The sequence below is a fragment of the Nilaparvata lugens genome, chromosome 6, assembly GCF_014356525.2.
Source record: "Nilaparvata lugens isolate BPH chromosome 6, ASM1435652v1, whole genome shotgun sequence".
Lineage (NCBI taxonomy): Eukaryota > Metazoa > Arthropoda > Insecta > Hemiptera > Delphacidae > Nilaparvata > Nilaparvata lugens.
The window spans coordinates 4018402-4032915 of NC_052509.1; the positions used below are offsets into that span (position 1 = coordinate 4018402).

Genomic DNA, 14514 nt, shown 5'->3' on the forward strand with positions numbered 1-14514 from the left:
TATTTGTTCAGTGTGGACAAGGCTTTAGAAGCGAGAACTTCCGAGTCCCTTACTCCCACCTCCAAAATGTCTTTGATCAGTCGAATGTAGGGGAAGGTCTCTATCACCTCCAGTACCTTAACTGGAAGCTCTAGATTTCTACTAGAAAATGTTTGTTATTGAACAAGTTTTTGTTATAACACAAAACACTTTTGATTTATTAAGTTTGAGCATGTTTTTTCAAAACATGAATGAGATGAGTGTATTTTCTGTGCAAACCAGTCACTGTTTGATCACGTTTGCTTTGTGTTTGTGTGTGCGTGTTTACATGTGGCATGTGTGTGCACACTTGCACTGTTGGCAGGTTGTCGGACGTGGTGAAGGGAACGGCCAAAACGAAACTAGTTCAGGCGTCGGCCGCTGCAGCGCTGCAGTCGTCGTCGTCGACCAATCACAGCCCGGCTTCCCCCTCCACCGCCACCTCTTCCCCCCACTCCTCGTCGTCCAGTGCTGCGACGGCTGCAAGGCTGGTGACGTCACAGTCGTCGAGTGGCCCCCAACCACCACGCAACAACAACGGAGCCACGGCGGTCGCCAAACTCACATCGCCGCCCCCCCAACTCCTGCCTAGTCAACCCGATTTGCCGACGCCTCCCATCACCCCTGACAAGTATGCAATACATCACAACTCATTAAAAAAAGTAAAATCCGATGTTTTAACCAATTATGAAGTTGTTGACTATAATGAGATGATAATTAGTATAGACCAATCAAGTACATCAGGGTTTACGAGTTTGTGTTTTTTGAATAGTTCCAAATTTCTTAAATAACTCAATATTTAATCGAGTGGAATATTTCTAATTAATTCATCAATTTAAGACATCTAAACTTAAAATTTATAGTTTTAATGTTTATTTTGGACCAAAATTTTATACAAATTTTACACGTGAAATTCTAACCTTATCTTGGACCTTGTCACCTATAAATTTGGAAGAAAAATAGCACAAGGACTACCTTATTATTTTATCTTTCAATGTTATTACATTAGTGTCATTTGCATTGTGAATAAATAAAAAAAAAACATTACCCCTAAATTCTGGATAGAACAAAAGCGGGATCCCACATATTAGTATCAGCATAAAAACACTTCACTTGAAAGGGCTACTTTTATAACTTAATAAAACAATATTGAAACTTGAAGTACCCTTTATTATTTTTTCAATAATAATATTTATATTTCTTTATACTTTAATAATAAAGAGTACAAGGCTTCAAGTTTCAATATTGTTTTATTAATTTAGTATCAGTATACGTGTCCGATATAGTGAAAATATTATTCCCATAAGTTCTAATGGCACTATATTTATACTTGCTCGGCCGGACTTAGTGGGAATAGTCCTATTAGATCTTATGGTAGTAATATTCTCACTGTACCGAAAATTTAGACTTTCATGAAGTGATTGTTTTCAGACAATGATTTTGCAACTACATGATACCCTGAATGTTGTCCGAATGGCCGTTTTAACACTTGCCGATTGTTGACCGACATTTATAGTCACCCAGAATGACTTCTGGTTGGGTGAGAATCAGCTGATTGTGAGAAATAGTCAACCGGATAAAATTTTGTGTGTTAGGTTGAATGTCGGCCGACAATCGGTAAGTGTGAAAACGGGCATTGACTGTGATTCGGAGGACATTTTGTGTGTCGTTTCCAGACGAAATCGGTGTGTGTGAGAACGGCCGATGTCATATTATTTATTTTATCGGTTTTATGAACATCTTTATGAGCATACTTAGCTGATCATTTGTCATTAAAATTAAACGTCATTCAGTAAGTATAATAAGTTTGATTCAAACAGTTTTCGCTTTGGTTTTATTCTTGTTTTTTGTTGACACTGTTTTGTTTCACTCCACTGCTTACTTCACAGAATTTTGGTTTTCTAATTTTGTTGGTGGCTTTGATTTTGTTCTAGTAAAATGAAAAGTTGTTTTATAAAAGTAAATATAACAGGGGATTTCAAGAAATTGAATGAGTACTCTGTGTTTCCAATGGGTTATGTTTTGTTGTTCAAATATTGAATGTCTGAATGATGAAATGCAAGGCCGAGGATTTGAGTAGGATTTGATTGCAGCTGGCTCTTTGTTCATCACAAATTGCAGCCGTTGCAATTTTTTCCATCGATGATCAAAAACCGGAAGCGATTATTGAAGTTTTAAGTCTGACAGACATCAATAAGTTGAGTTAATTCTAAGGAGTTATTTTCTAAATTATGTGTCAACTCTGTCGTTGGAATATTTTTATAAAGTCCCAACTGAATTCATTATTAATAGAATTACAAAATCCATAATGAATCTTATACTGGATTGGATTAGGTAAATGTTTATTTTCAATTATCTATCTCTATTATGTAGTGTTTCCGTAATTTTATTTATTTCAGTGGTTTGAATAAGCTCTATTTTCTTTCTATTGACATGTTTGCTATACCTAGTTGTTCGAACTCACTGCCGGCACACAAGTTGTTCTTTGCCGGTGGTGCCATTTTGTAGGTATATATATATATAATATATATATATATATATATATATATATATATATTATATATATATATATTTATTTATTTATTTATCAATGAATAGTATTGTTTTAATTTTGTATTCATCACAAGTAGGAGGCATCGCAAAATATCGCACCACTTTCTCAAGTTGACTAGGAAGTTTTATTTAAAATAAAAGACTAGATATTGTCAAACCACAGGTTTTAAACATCTGTGGTTGACAATTTCTAGTATTTTTATTCAGTATGGATAGCTTTAGTGAGGTCCACGTTATAATGGCAGTGTTTGATTAGCAATGGTATTGCTATCCTTGTCTATCATTCAATAAAGCGAATAGCGCTATCCCTTTTTCGCTTTGCTCTGTTGCCAGATTGTCTTTTAACAATGTAGAATTAGTAATTGATTAACAAAATAGTTCATCTTATTATGAAAATTCATTATGAAATTATTGAAAAATATAATTTCTTGCTTAATAATATATAATTGATTATTTTAAGCGAGAATGAACAGTTTGTTAATATTACATCAATGAATATCTATCAACTACCGTCTATAGAAGGCATTGACAAGAGAGAGGATCGGCAACGTTGTTCTGCTATCTTTCTCTACTACCATTATAACGTGGACCTCACTATACAACAATATTACCCTCACAACCTGAAAACTGTGACACCAGACCTGAGTCAGCCAGGTTACTCGATCCTATTATTACAACTACTGAGAATATTCTTATTCAAATTGTTCAAATATCCCGCGTGATCTAACGCTCGTTCTCTCGTTTGTGCGTTACAGGACAGTTGCTGTGACTGCTACAGCCGCCTCTGGTAGCGCGGCGGGCGCTACACAGAAAAGTAGCGCTGCTGCTGTGAAAAGTAGCGGTGGCTTGACGGCCGGCGGCAGCACAGCGGACAAAGCGACAAAGACTGACACTGAGGGCGGCGACGGTGGTGAGCCGATGACGTCATCACACAATGACGTCATTACGACGACAAGTGCCCCGCCGCCTCCGCCCCCCGCCACTAGCAATGCGGCCACCATGACTGATACACACGCCGCCTCCGCCACTTCCGCTGCAGCCGCCTCTCACGCACATGCACAAGCTGCCGCCCCCCTACAGGTGTGTTGGATAGGCTACTATTCTGTGTCAAATCCACTGAGTTTGATCATAGAGAAACAATAGCGTAAGTAGATATCCCATGGTATAGGGAGTTTATGTCGTAACTTTTACTGTTATCTCAAGCCGATTACTGTTGATTATTGTCGATTTTCACTGTTTTGGCCGGGAGAGAGTATATGAAGGGCACAATATTGATTGATTGAATGAGTACTTTATTTTTATGTAGATTACAATATATACTGGCTTATACACTTATATACAATAGCTTACAATACAGCAAAATTATAGATGAATTTACATAATATAGACTAAGAAAATAACTATTGAACTGTATATGATATGAAAAAGCAATTTGTAATATAATAACTATAGATAATAATCATATTGTTATGCATCTACATAAATTGGCGGAGCTTTGGACATATCAAATATGAGAGACTAGCAGTGTCACGCAGCTTCAAGGGAAAGAACAAGATGGACTATCGGCTTTAGATAACAGTAAAAGTTACGACATAAACTCCCTATACCATGGGATATCTACTTATGTTATAGTTTCTCTATGGTTTGATACTACAGGGTGTTTCAGAGAAACGTGAAATTTTCAAAGTTGAATAATTTCAAGTAAAACAAATCTTTAAATAAAGTTTTCCATATGATTCAATAGTAAAAACAATGCCATTTTAGAATAAATAATACCCTAACATCTATTTTTTGAAGATGACATCTTGCGGGTATGTTATTTTTCTACGCAAACATCCCAGTAGTCTCTTCATCAATATTGTACATGCATGGTTTGACGTAACATTACAACTGGAATTTGAAATCGCTTCTCGAATCTTGGCTTTCAATTCTGCAACAATGGAAGAATTAAATTGGAATGTTTGCGTAGAAAAAGAACATACCTGTAAAATATAAACATTTTATAGAATTGTGCTCTGTTTATCAATAAATGAAAATAATGAGCGAAGCTCGGTGCCCCGATATTATTGATGAATTTTGGTGGCTGTTGAGAAATGGAGTAAAAATCCCACCTGAAATTTTTACCCAATCTATTTAAGAATAATCTGATGTAATATATTGAAATATTTAGGTCTGAATTGCCTAAATTTCAAGGCAACATCAAATCTAGTTGGTCGACATTTTCCTAACCGTTTTGTTTGTATTTTGTTTATTTATTTATTTATTCATATGCAAATACAATTCAGGTAAAAACAACAGGCATTTGCCCAAAACTGCTTCAAACCTTAATTTGGAATACACAGTCTAAAGGTAATGCTACTTACGTAACTTAAATGATAATATTATTCGTACACAATTTTGAGTCCAAAAAATTTATCTACTACAATTTTGAATTTATCAGATTGATCAATTTCCAAATACGAATCCAAACAAAACTCTTCTTTCACAATTGCAAAAAAATATTGAAAATTTCACTCAAATCCACAAACTCATGTAAACATTCAAAACATTTTGTGTGTTTGCATAACAGAATAGCGACAATCTGAGCATTGTGCGACTGAGCTACGCGCAGGTGACTCAGCACCACAAGGAGAAGCAGCAACAGGGTGCGGCGGGTGAGAGGGGAGCACAGTCACAGCAGCACACGCATGCGCAGTCGGCAGATGACGACAGCCAAGTCAGCGCCAAGGCTGCTCCTACTGCCGCTGCTCCATCCACACACTCTCACAACAGAGGTATTCATTTATGCTGCATTACTTCTTATTAGGGTGTTCATTCTCATCGGTTCAACAGTTTCAGTTTAATTTTTTTTAGGTCTTCGCCACAGTCAATAGACCGGGGAATTGTCAAATATTAATAATCTGACCCCGTAAATGTTCCTCTGTGTATTCAGAGACTGTATAGTATGGCCTTAACCTTCCGGTAGTCGCGCTGTTGTAAAAAGTACAAAAATATTGAACGGGGTGGTGTCAGTGAATGAGTCACCTATGCATTCCAAAACTTTTCCCCCATCACTCCACTGAGTTGCAGTATCAACCGAACAATGGTTCAGTCTTTAGGTGCAATTTAGTCGCGACAGTGTATAAGTATGATAGGGGAAGACTGTATACTGGGACTGTAAACTAACCAATAACACAGAATTGATGGCTTTACTTCATGTACCTTTTTGGGCTATGAAATGGTAATCATCCAAATTTTCATAGGCGTAAAATAATCCAAGAAGATGGAAAAAGTAATTATACAATTAATTAATATGTTTTGACAGTAAACAGAGTACATCACACTTGGAAAATTGGATGTTGTACAAAATACAACACGCGACTGCTCGTGTGATTGAGTAGGGCGCGACTACCGGAAGGTTGAAATAAAATATTTTTCAATTCCGAGACAAATGATCGTTTGCTCTCAATCCATTAACCATTATCTATGTGTACAACCTTATCTAAGTTTGTGAGAGGAATAGCACAAGGTTACCTTATTTTTTCTCTCCCTATCACTTTGATGATGTACTTATTGTATCAATCAATTTTCAAGCAACTCCATTAGTTCTTATCAAGGTGTTTACACTTACTAATTTCTACTCCATGAAAAGTCGCAATGCTCTTTCACATCTTCAAGAATATCAGAACTTATTTATGCTCTTTCCAAATAGAGAAAGGGTCAAACGTGTACTGTCCTCTTGTCGTATGACAGTGCGGCCGAAGTCATAGTGCCGGTTGCACAAAGCCGGTTAAACTTTAATTGTGATTAATTCCACGAGAACCAACCAGAGAAGTCGTTCTATTAAAAAGGCCTCTGATTGGTTCTCGTTAAGTTAAATTAATCACGGTTAAAATTCAACCGGCTTTTGTGCATTTGGGCCATAGAAAGTCAGGATTTCTTGGTTTCGGCCAGGAAAATGTTTAAAAGAATGTATAAAGTTGTCATGCATGTCTATCATGCACAAACACATGTTCATCATCAGCGATAGGCTAATACATAATAAACAACTTGAAAATTAACAATAATAATAATGTTGGAAAAATAATTTAACCTCAAATAGAGCAGCGAAGAAAAACAAAAAATATTTTTTCTTACACATTTTGCACGTTGATTAAGTAATTACAATCTAGTTATATCAACTTTTCAACTATCTTTCAACTTTCAACTTATCAACTATAAACAGTTTATTTTTTTCTTTTTAATGGTTTTTTGAAAATAGTTAATTTGTCGATCTGATTTCAATTGTGTTTTTGTTGTTGTTGAAACAGTGTCGGGTCCAGGTGGAGGAGGAGGAGGGGGTGGTGGTCGGTCGATTGGTCGCGGCATGTCATCGCGTCAGAGCAGCGACAGAGGCACAAGGCGACGCGACAATGTCTCGCGATTCAGCTCGCGTCCGCGCTCGCCCAAATAGCATATCCCTAGACAGTGAGTTGAATACGCATTTAATACCATTGCCATGTGTCATAGTACATAGTAGCATAGAGAAACAATAGCGTAAGAAGATATCACATAGTATAGGGAATTTATGTCGCAACTTGGTGTGTATTCTAAATTAAGGTTTGAAACAGTTTTGGGCAAATGCCTGTTGTTTTTACCTGAATTGTATTTGCATATAAATAAATAAATAAATAAACTTTTACTGTTATCTCATGCCGATTACTGTAGATTATTGTCAATTTTTACTGTTTTGTTGGGGTGATAGTGTATGAACGGCACAATTTGAGAGACTACCAGCGTAACACAGCTGCATAGGAAAGAGCTATGTGAACTATAAGCTTGGGATAACAGTAAAAGTTGCGACATAAACGCCCTATACCATGGGATATCTACTTATGCTATCGTTTCTCTATGATGGTAGTGATATTCATCATAATATGGATGGTTTGGTTGGTTCTCTATCATTCTCTTTCCTTCTCAGGAAGGAACTATTTGAACACATGCTTCAAAATTCAGAAAAAAGCACTTGGGGTTGTTGAGGGAGTGAATCCTTCTTCTTCCTGTAAACCTATACTCAGGAGACTCCAGCTTCTTTCTGTTCCAGCTATCTATTTCTTGGAAGTGGTTTCTTTTGTGTTCAAAAATTCAGAAATTTTCAATGTTGACCGAATTAATCATGCGTACAGAACTCGAGGTAGAAATGCATGTTTGTTCCAGCTCCCAATTCATAGACTCTATCTGCTTGATAAAGGGCCGTATTACTCAGGAATGAAGTTTTATAATTGTATTCCAGAGGATGTTAGGTTGTGTGGTGGTTATAAAGTGTTTTTATCTAAGATAACCAGGACATTGGTAGAGGCATGTCCTTATACAATAGAGGAGTGCTGCAACGCATTCTCAGGATCCCGATCCTGAACTTGACATGTTGCATGCCACTTGAGCCTTGCTCAAAAATGTGTGGCTTTACGCAACTAAATTGTAATAAAAATAAATAACTATAAGAGCCCTTAACTCATTCACCAACTAATCTGATAACCGCTATTAGCTTGTCGAAGTTTGGTTCGCTCCTTCCTCAAGCTCGAGTTAGCTCTTACTAATGTTTTATGTTGTAGATCAAGTTTCATTATTGCAGTGCATATCGTATGGTTTATCGATTTATTCTGTAATTCATGAAAAATAAATACATCTAGAGCCCTACACCTGATCACCACGACTATAAACCAATACAAGTAGAATTTAATGTTTAATAATGAATTATTCTCTATTTGTAGAACTGGGCTACAACTGAAATTAATCTTGTTCAGAATTATCTGCCTATTTTAAAATCGGTGTCTAAAAGTAAGAAGAAAAGACGGTGCTCTCCTTTGAAATTGTGTGAAATTGTGTTGAATGGTATCAATTCTCTACAGTTTTCATAATTCAATATCTGTTTCCAAAAATGAAATAGATTAGAACATTGCTGCCTTGTGATCCTGTAAAATTGTGAATGGAGTTTAGTGTAATAAAATTGGTTTTATTTTTATATAAACATTCTTCTTCATCTGTCTATGACGAGAAAAACAATGCTATCCTCCACAATTATGTGAATGAAATGAAGTTAATGGCTTATTAACACTTAAAGGCGGTTCCGAGCTCGGGATTTAGCTAAGTTCTAGACTTGAAACAGCTGGAGTCAGAAAATTGGCTTTCCAAAACGGGGCGTAATCGCAGTCCACGTTTGAATTGAATTTCGAAAAAACTAGAAAACTGAACACAAAATAAAATGAAGAGAAAATAGTGTAAAGTTTCTCTATTTTGAATTATTAAGGAATGTTTCATTTCGTCAAGGAAGACCGTTTCCAATTATAGAAATGAGAAAATAAATATTATTTTGCTGCGACTATTTACTGCGACTACGCCCCGTTTTGGAAAGCCAATTTTCTGACTCCAGCTGTTTCAAGTCTAGAACTTAGCTAAATCCCGAGCTCGGAAATCGGCCCTCATACTCGTTTCCATCTAGCTCGGTCAAGACATCTGAACATGGTCCAATCGGAATCGGTTTACAAGCGTGCACTGGAATTATCGATAATAACAATTGCCATAGAATATGTTCCAGTGAACTCGTTGTAATAAACCGTAACTGATTTGACCATGTTCAAATGTCTTGGTGAAACCGGACATTAGTCGATGACATGATGGTATCCATATTATTTACTGGCATTTCTAATGGGAATTTATCTATCCATTTATTTATAAGCCGCTTGGGCTGCTAATGTACAGAGACTAAAAAATGATCTACATACAACGTGACGGAAACCGAAGCAACAACATAAGTTACATTGCTAGCTCTTAACTATGAACTACACCATTCAACGTTGTTTGTTTTGAGAGAGCAACTCAAGTTTCCGTCTCTTTGTTGATACCCACCTGGTCTCTGTTTTTAGCAGAGAAACAGTCAAAGGATCGTTTCTATGAATATAATTTGAACATGAATTAAGCCTTTAGGTTCTATTTTTCAATTTCACTTGGTCTTTTAATAGTGGGTCTTTGAAAATCAGATTATTATGTAGCAAAAACTCAATTTATTCGAAACGTAATCTAGTTAAAATATATTGATACATCCATAATTATTTGTTTAGAACTGTAATAAACTCTAATCTCAATCTCGAATTTATTTAAGGCGGACAAGCTCACTTTGCTAGCTGTGCCAATTTTCTATTTATTAATTCGAAATGTATTATTCATTTTTATGATCATGTATGTACTACATATTATTGTATTATTAATTGAAAATATTTCTAGTGATTTTTTATATTGGCGAAATAAAGATTTTGATTTTCAAATGTAAATTGATGATGAATTGTTGTTGAGTTGAAGATGATGGTTTTTGCGTGATTGAGCAATGAATTGTTTGTGTTGCAGGTTCAGATTTGTAGCAGATAATACTAGCTGAGAATCGTGACGTCGTGCCTCGACGGAAGGAGGCAACACCAGAGACTGTGAGTGACTGAACGTGACTAGGTCACATGGTTGTGATTTGGATTGGTGACTCGGTCATTAGTGACTTGGTCGTATATTTGTGACTAGGATTGACTTGTGTGACCAACGTGACAGTCGAACAGTGTGTCACAGACCTCGTTGCTAGACTGTGACAATCGAACAGTGTGTCACAGTCGAACAGTGTGTCACAGACCTTCAGACCATTTCGCTCTCTGTGTCTTGTCCTCTCTCCTTCCCCCCACCCCCACAAAAACTCTGGCGAACGCAAACACTGTGATATGTGATTATTATGAGTGGTAGATGTACATTTAATTAACGACGATTTCACACGACTGTAATGTTAATTGCTTGAAATGACAGTTACTAGTGGTGAACGTAAAATAACAAAAAAAGGAAATTTCCTCGTTAAATTTATAATATATCTGTGTATTACTATCCACATTACATGTATGCATATCATACATTTATTCATACACATATACGTTTATGAATTACTGATGATATCTATACGATCAGGGAAGAATTGTTTATTAATAGAAGGTGATAATGATGATTTTTATCTACTGAGGAGTCAAAAACGTCTCAATGCATATACTTATAAATATATGATATAATTATATATTATAAATATTTGAAAAATGGTGAAAAAAAGCTTGTCGGAAAGTTTATATAGAATATGTTATATATATTTACTGTAGTAGGAGAAAATGAATGGTTTTGTAGTTGATCTACAATTTTTTATTTGAGGGACACCGGTTGGTAGTATATATATATTTGTATATTATACAGTCGTTGAGTAGGTATAAAACTTGTGGTTATATATATAGAGAGTAATTACGCATGCATGCGTTTTTGGGGATAGTGATAATTATTTCTCTCCGAGAAAAGAGGTTTGATAGTCGTCTCTCTCTCTCTGAGAAAACTATACTTCCGACTATTACCAGCTGTCTGTCCTTCTCTTGCCCCAATGCCTCTACAACCTATCAACGGTCTCTCTCTTTCTCTCTCTCTCTCACTCACTCATACACACAATATCGATCGCCATTAATCATTGTCTGTGTTAGTTGCCCCAAAAATAATTTGCATCGAACTGCAGGTAGTCACGTGTCGGTTTCAAATAAGTTGTTTGACAAAACGTAACTGAGACTATATCGATATATATATATTTGAAGAGTGTTGTTATATGCATATAAAAATTATATATATAAATATAATAATGATATAATAGTGCGTGTTGATTGTAGTACGAAAGGGTATAAAACGTTTTTCTCTTAACCGTGTTTGATGTAAATATAATGTTTTCATTCATTTTATTTTTTCTTTGACAAATTGTGAAGGATTGTATAGAGATGCAGAAGATATAAATAGTCGTAAGCTGCCTAGATTTATTATTATTATAAATAGAGATTGTTATCAACGGTATCTATTCCTCTCTTATTATCGTAAGGGATTATTGATTTTGGTTTGGAATTGATCGGTTATAAGTTTGTTGAAATTTTTAAAGAAAATAAAAAAACGTGATAGACTTATTTGGTAGTGGATGATGTTGATGATGGAACATGTTGATGATGATGATGATGATTCTATCAGTGTCCGCCTTAGTTGTGATAATAATATGGAATTGTTTTTAATGAATGATGACTGCTTGAAGATTAGAGCTGATGAGTGTGGAGGTTTAGAATAGGAGAGTTTTGCCCGGTCAGCTATTTTCTCTAGACCTCTAGATGGGCTCTATTAGTTTTCTGTGCATCTTGGCGTCCGTATACGGAGTTGATTATATACTTGGTGCAGGGCTAAATTTATTGAAACCAACTCATCGTTATTAAATTTCAGTTCTGATCTTCTCATTTAGCGGTGGTATTCTTTATGATTATTATTTGAAAGCTCCTATTATTTTTCTGATTTATTGTTATTTTTAGCATCATCCAAGTGCGGTTAGGTAGATTGAAGGAGTTGTTGATAGATGATAGTAATGATGATGATGATAATAATAATATTGTTACTATTAATGTGTTATATTTTACTCTATTCTTAGCTCTAGAATTTATTTCGGTTGCTTACACACATACACACAAAATACACGAGCAATGCTGCTGGTGTATTCTTCCAATCTATTGGCTACATCTTGACTGTAATTTCTTTTATTGAGGTAAATAATGTTGGGAATTAAATTTGTATTTAGTTTTGGTTGTGCTGTCTATCTAAAGAATTTGTTTGGGTTTTTTCTATGTGTTGTATTAAATTGAGAGGATAAATTGTCGTTAACCGCTGTTAACTTGCAAGCAACCGTCGGTTTGTTCCCAGTTAAGTTTAGGTTTGTTTTTATTGCTCTACTGGGTGACATGTTGTGTTTTATTTATTATTATTATTATTGTTATCGGCCCAATTATAACTACTAGGGCGAAAATAGTTTTGATGTAATGGTATCAACGATTTGTGTCATAAAGTTTGAACATTTGACTTGTAAAAAAATGAGATAATCATGTAAACATTAATTAATTCGTAAATAATAAACTTCATTAGGTATACTTTTAAATAAAACACGTATATAATATTATATATATAAAATGAAATTTTGTTGATTTAATTTTTAAGTTAGTTAACAGACACTGATATAATTATATATTTGTGGACTGTGTTGATAATGACAACATACAACAACCCTGACAAGATGATTTTTGTTTTGTTCTTGTTTTGTTTATTATTTTTCGTTGACAATCCGAGTAATTGGTGTAAATTTATTATTGATTCTGAGTTGATAGTTGCATTCATTCGGTTGTTCTGTTGAAATTCTCGTCAGCTTAGTTGAAGTCAGTCATTCTTCCATGAATTTCTTCTTCGATTCTCTTTGCTGAGCATTTGATAAGTTACCTGTATTGTCGGAAAAAACTATTATTATGACAATTGATTAACACAACAACGTTCGACTCTAAACTTGAAGCAAAAGAGCAAAAAACCTAATAATTGTGAAATCTCACAACCTAAACGTATGACCTATAATCAATACGATTTGATCATAATTCTAATCTAAATTCACTGTTGTGTAATTTAGGCTTAGAAATTAGTATTGAATCGCATTAATAAAGTTAATTCTAGTAGAAATTGTAAATGTTTAAAACTAGCACCTGTAGCATCAAATTCAAAAGCTCGACTGAGTTCATTCTCTTGACAAAATTATCAATATCAGTTGGTTTTTTATTGTATAAAATATTGAGGAAAATGAAATTAGTATTGTTGTTTTCTATAATCTTATTTTCTTTTATCGTTTTATTATTTTTAATTTGTTTGTCGTAATTTGCCAGTTAGAAATATATGCATAAATATATTGTATTTATTTTGTGTTTGATTTTTCCATTCTATTTCTTTACCTATATTTGTTTTACATTTGGGTTTCTAGTTAAGTTGATATTTTGGGGTGTTTTTTTTTTTATTTCATGTGGAGTATTAATTTGATATGGGGTATTATTTGATATTTTATTAGTTTTTGCCAACTATTATGCTATACTACTAACTTCTAAAACATTTGCTCAACACCTACAATTGAAACAATGAGTTTGATTAGTCCAGTAGAGTATTGAATAGTTTTTTTGAATAAGTGTCCATTATATGACGAAGATATAGTATTCATGTACAAAGTAGGAAGGAAGTATTTTCCTGGAATGCGGAGGTGTTGGAATTGAGGTTGAAAAATTTAGTCATATAATATGTACGTAGAAAGCACTTTTCATTTATTTACTCATTCAATGATACATAATACATGAGAGTAATCCATCAATAGTAGTTTTTGATGAATCACAAGTTCTTGTTTCCGTTAATGTAAAAAGTCCTAGTTTATTTTGGATCTGATTGATGGGAAACAATCAAAAGTTATCTTCTATTTTTAGTTAATAGATTATTCTCGAGGTACTCTGTGTTATCAATCAATCAAATCAAATTATTTATTGGTTACAACAACGTTAATGACAATGTTACCAGACAATGTAATGACAATGTAACAACAATGTTACCAGAGTATCAGAGAACAGATATGATTTCACAAACAAAGGAAATGAGTTGAAGGACCGTAGAAATAAATTCTTATCTTAGCTGAGCACAACTTCAGGTCGTGTGTATAAAGAATTCTTAGAACTACCTTTGCAAAGCACGCTATGACTGCCTATAGCTGCGTACACATACTCGTGCTTCCAACCCGCACCGAGCACGCTCCTCCCTCGTACCGCCCACGTACCACCATCGCACAGCAATCGCTCCGCCTCCGCTCTCTACTCGCACCGATCATGAACGTTACGGAAGATGGTAGATCTTCTCGCGTTCCCCGGTCGAACCATTGTTGCTCGCCGGTCGATCATCAATCGCTCTGCTGGAGTGACGTTCGGTCTTGGAGCGGAACGAAAGTCTGTACGCACCTTAACAAGAACCAATAGGAGTAGTTTAACAAGCTAAGGACAGGTTTAAGATCGTTTATAAATGAAGCCCCTAATTGTCTTGCAAAAATATTCAAGAAAT

The 14514-nt window shown here is 35.0% G+C and overlaps 1 protein-coding gene across 7 annotated transcripts in view; it reads left to right on the forward strand.

The window, feature by feature from the left end:
* Nucleotides 1–13342, forward strand: part of LOC111044490 (la-related protein Larp4B) — a 111341-nt gene extending 97999 nt beyond the window's left edge. For all 7 annotated transcript variants that reach the window (XM_039429966.1, XM_039429963.1, XM_039429967.1 and 4 more), the window contains 5 exons: nt 344–649; nt 3327–3651; nt 5141–5345; nt 6861–7017; nt 9931–13342. In XM_039429966.1, the coding sequence (XP_039285900.1) occupies nt 344–649; nt 3327–3651; nt 5141–5345; nt 6861–7003 (979 nt within the window). In that variant the 3' untranslated portion in view covers nt 7004–7017; nt 9931–13342. The remainder of the gene's footprint in view (nt 1–343; nt 650–3326; nt 3652–5140; nt 5346–6860; nt 7018–9930) is intronic.
* The last annotated feature ends 1172 nt before the right edge of the window (nt 13343–14514 follow it).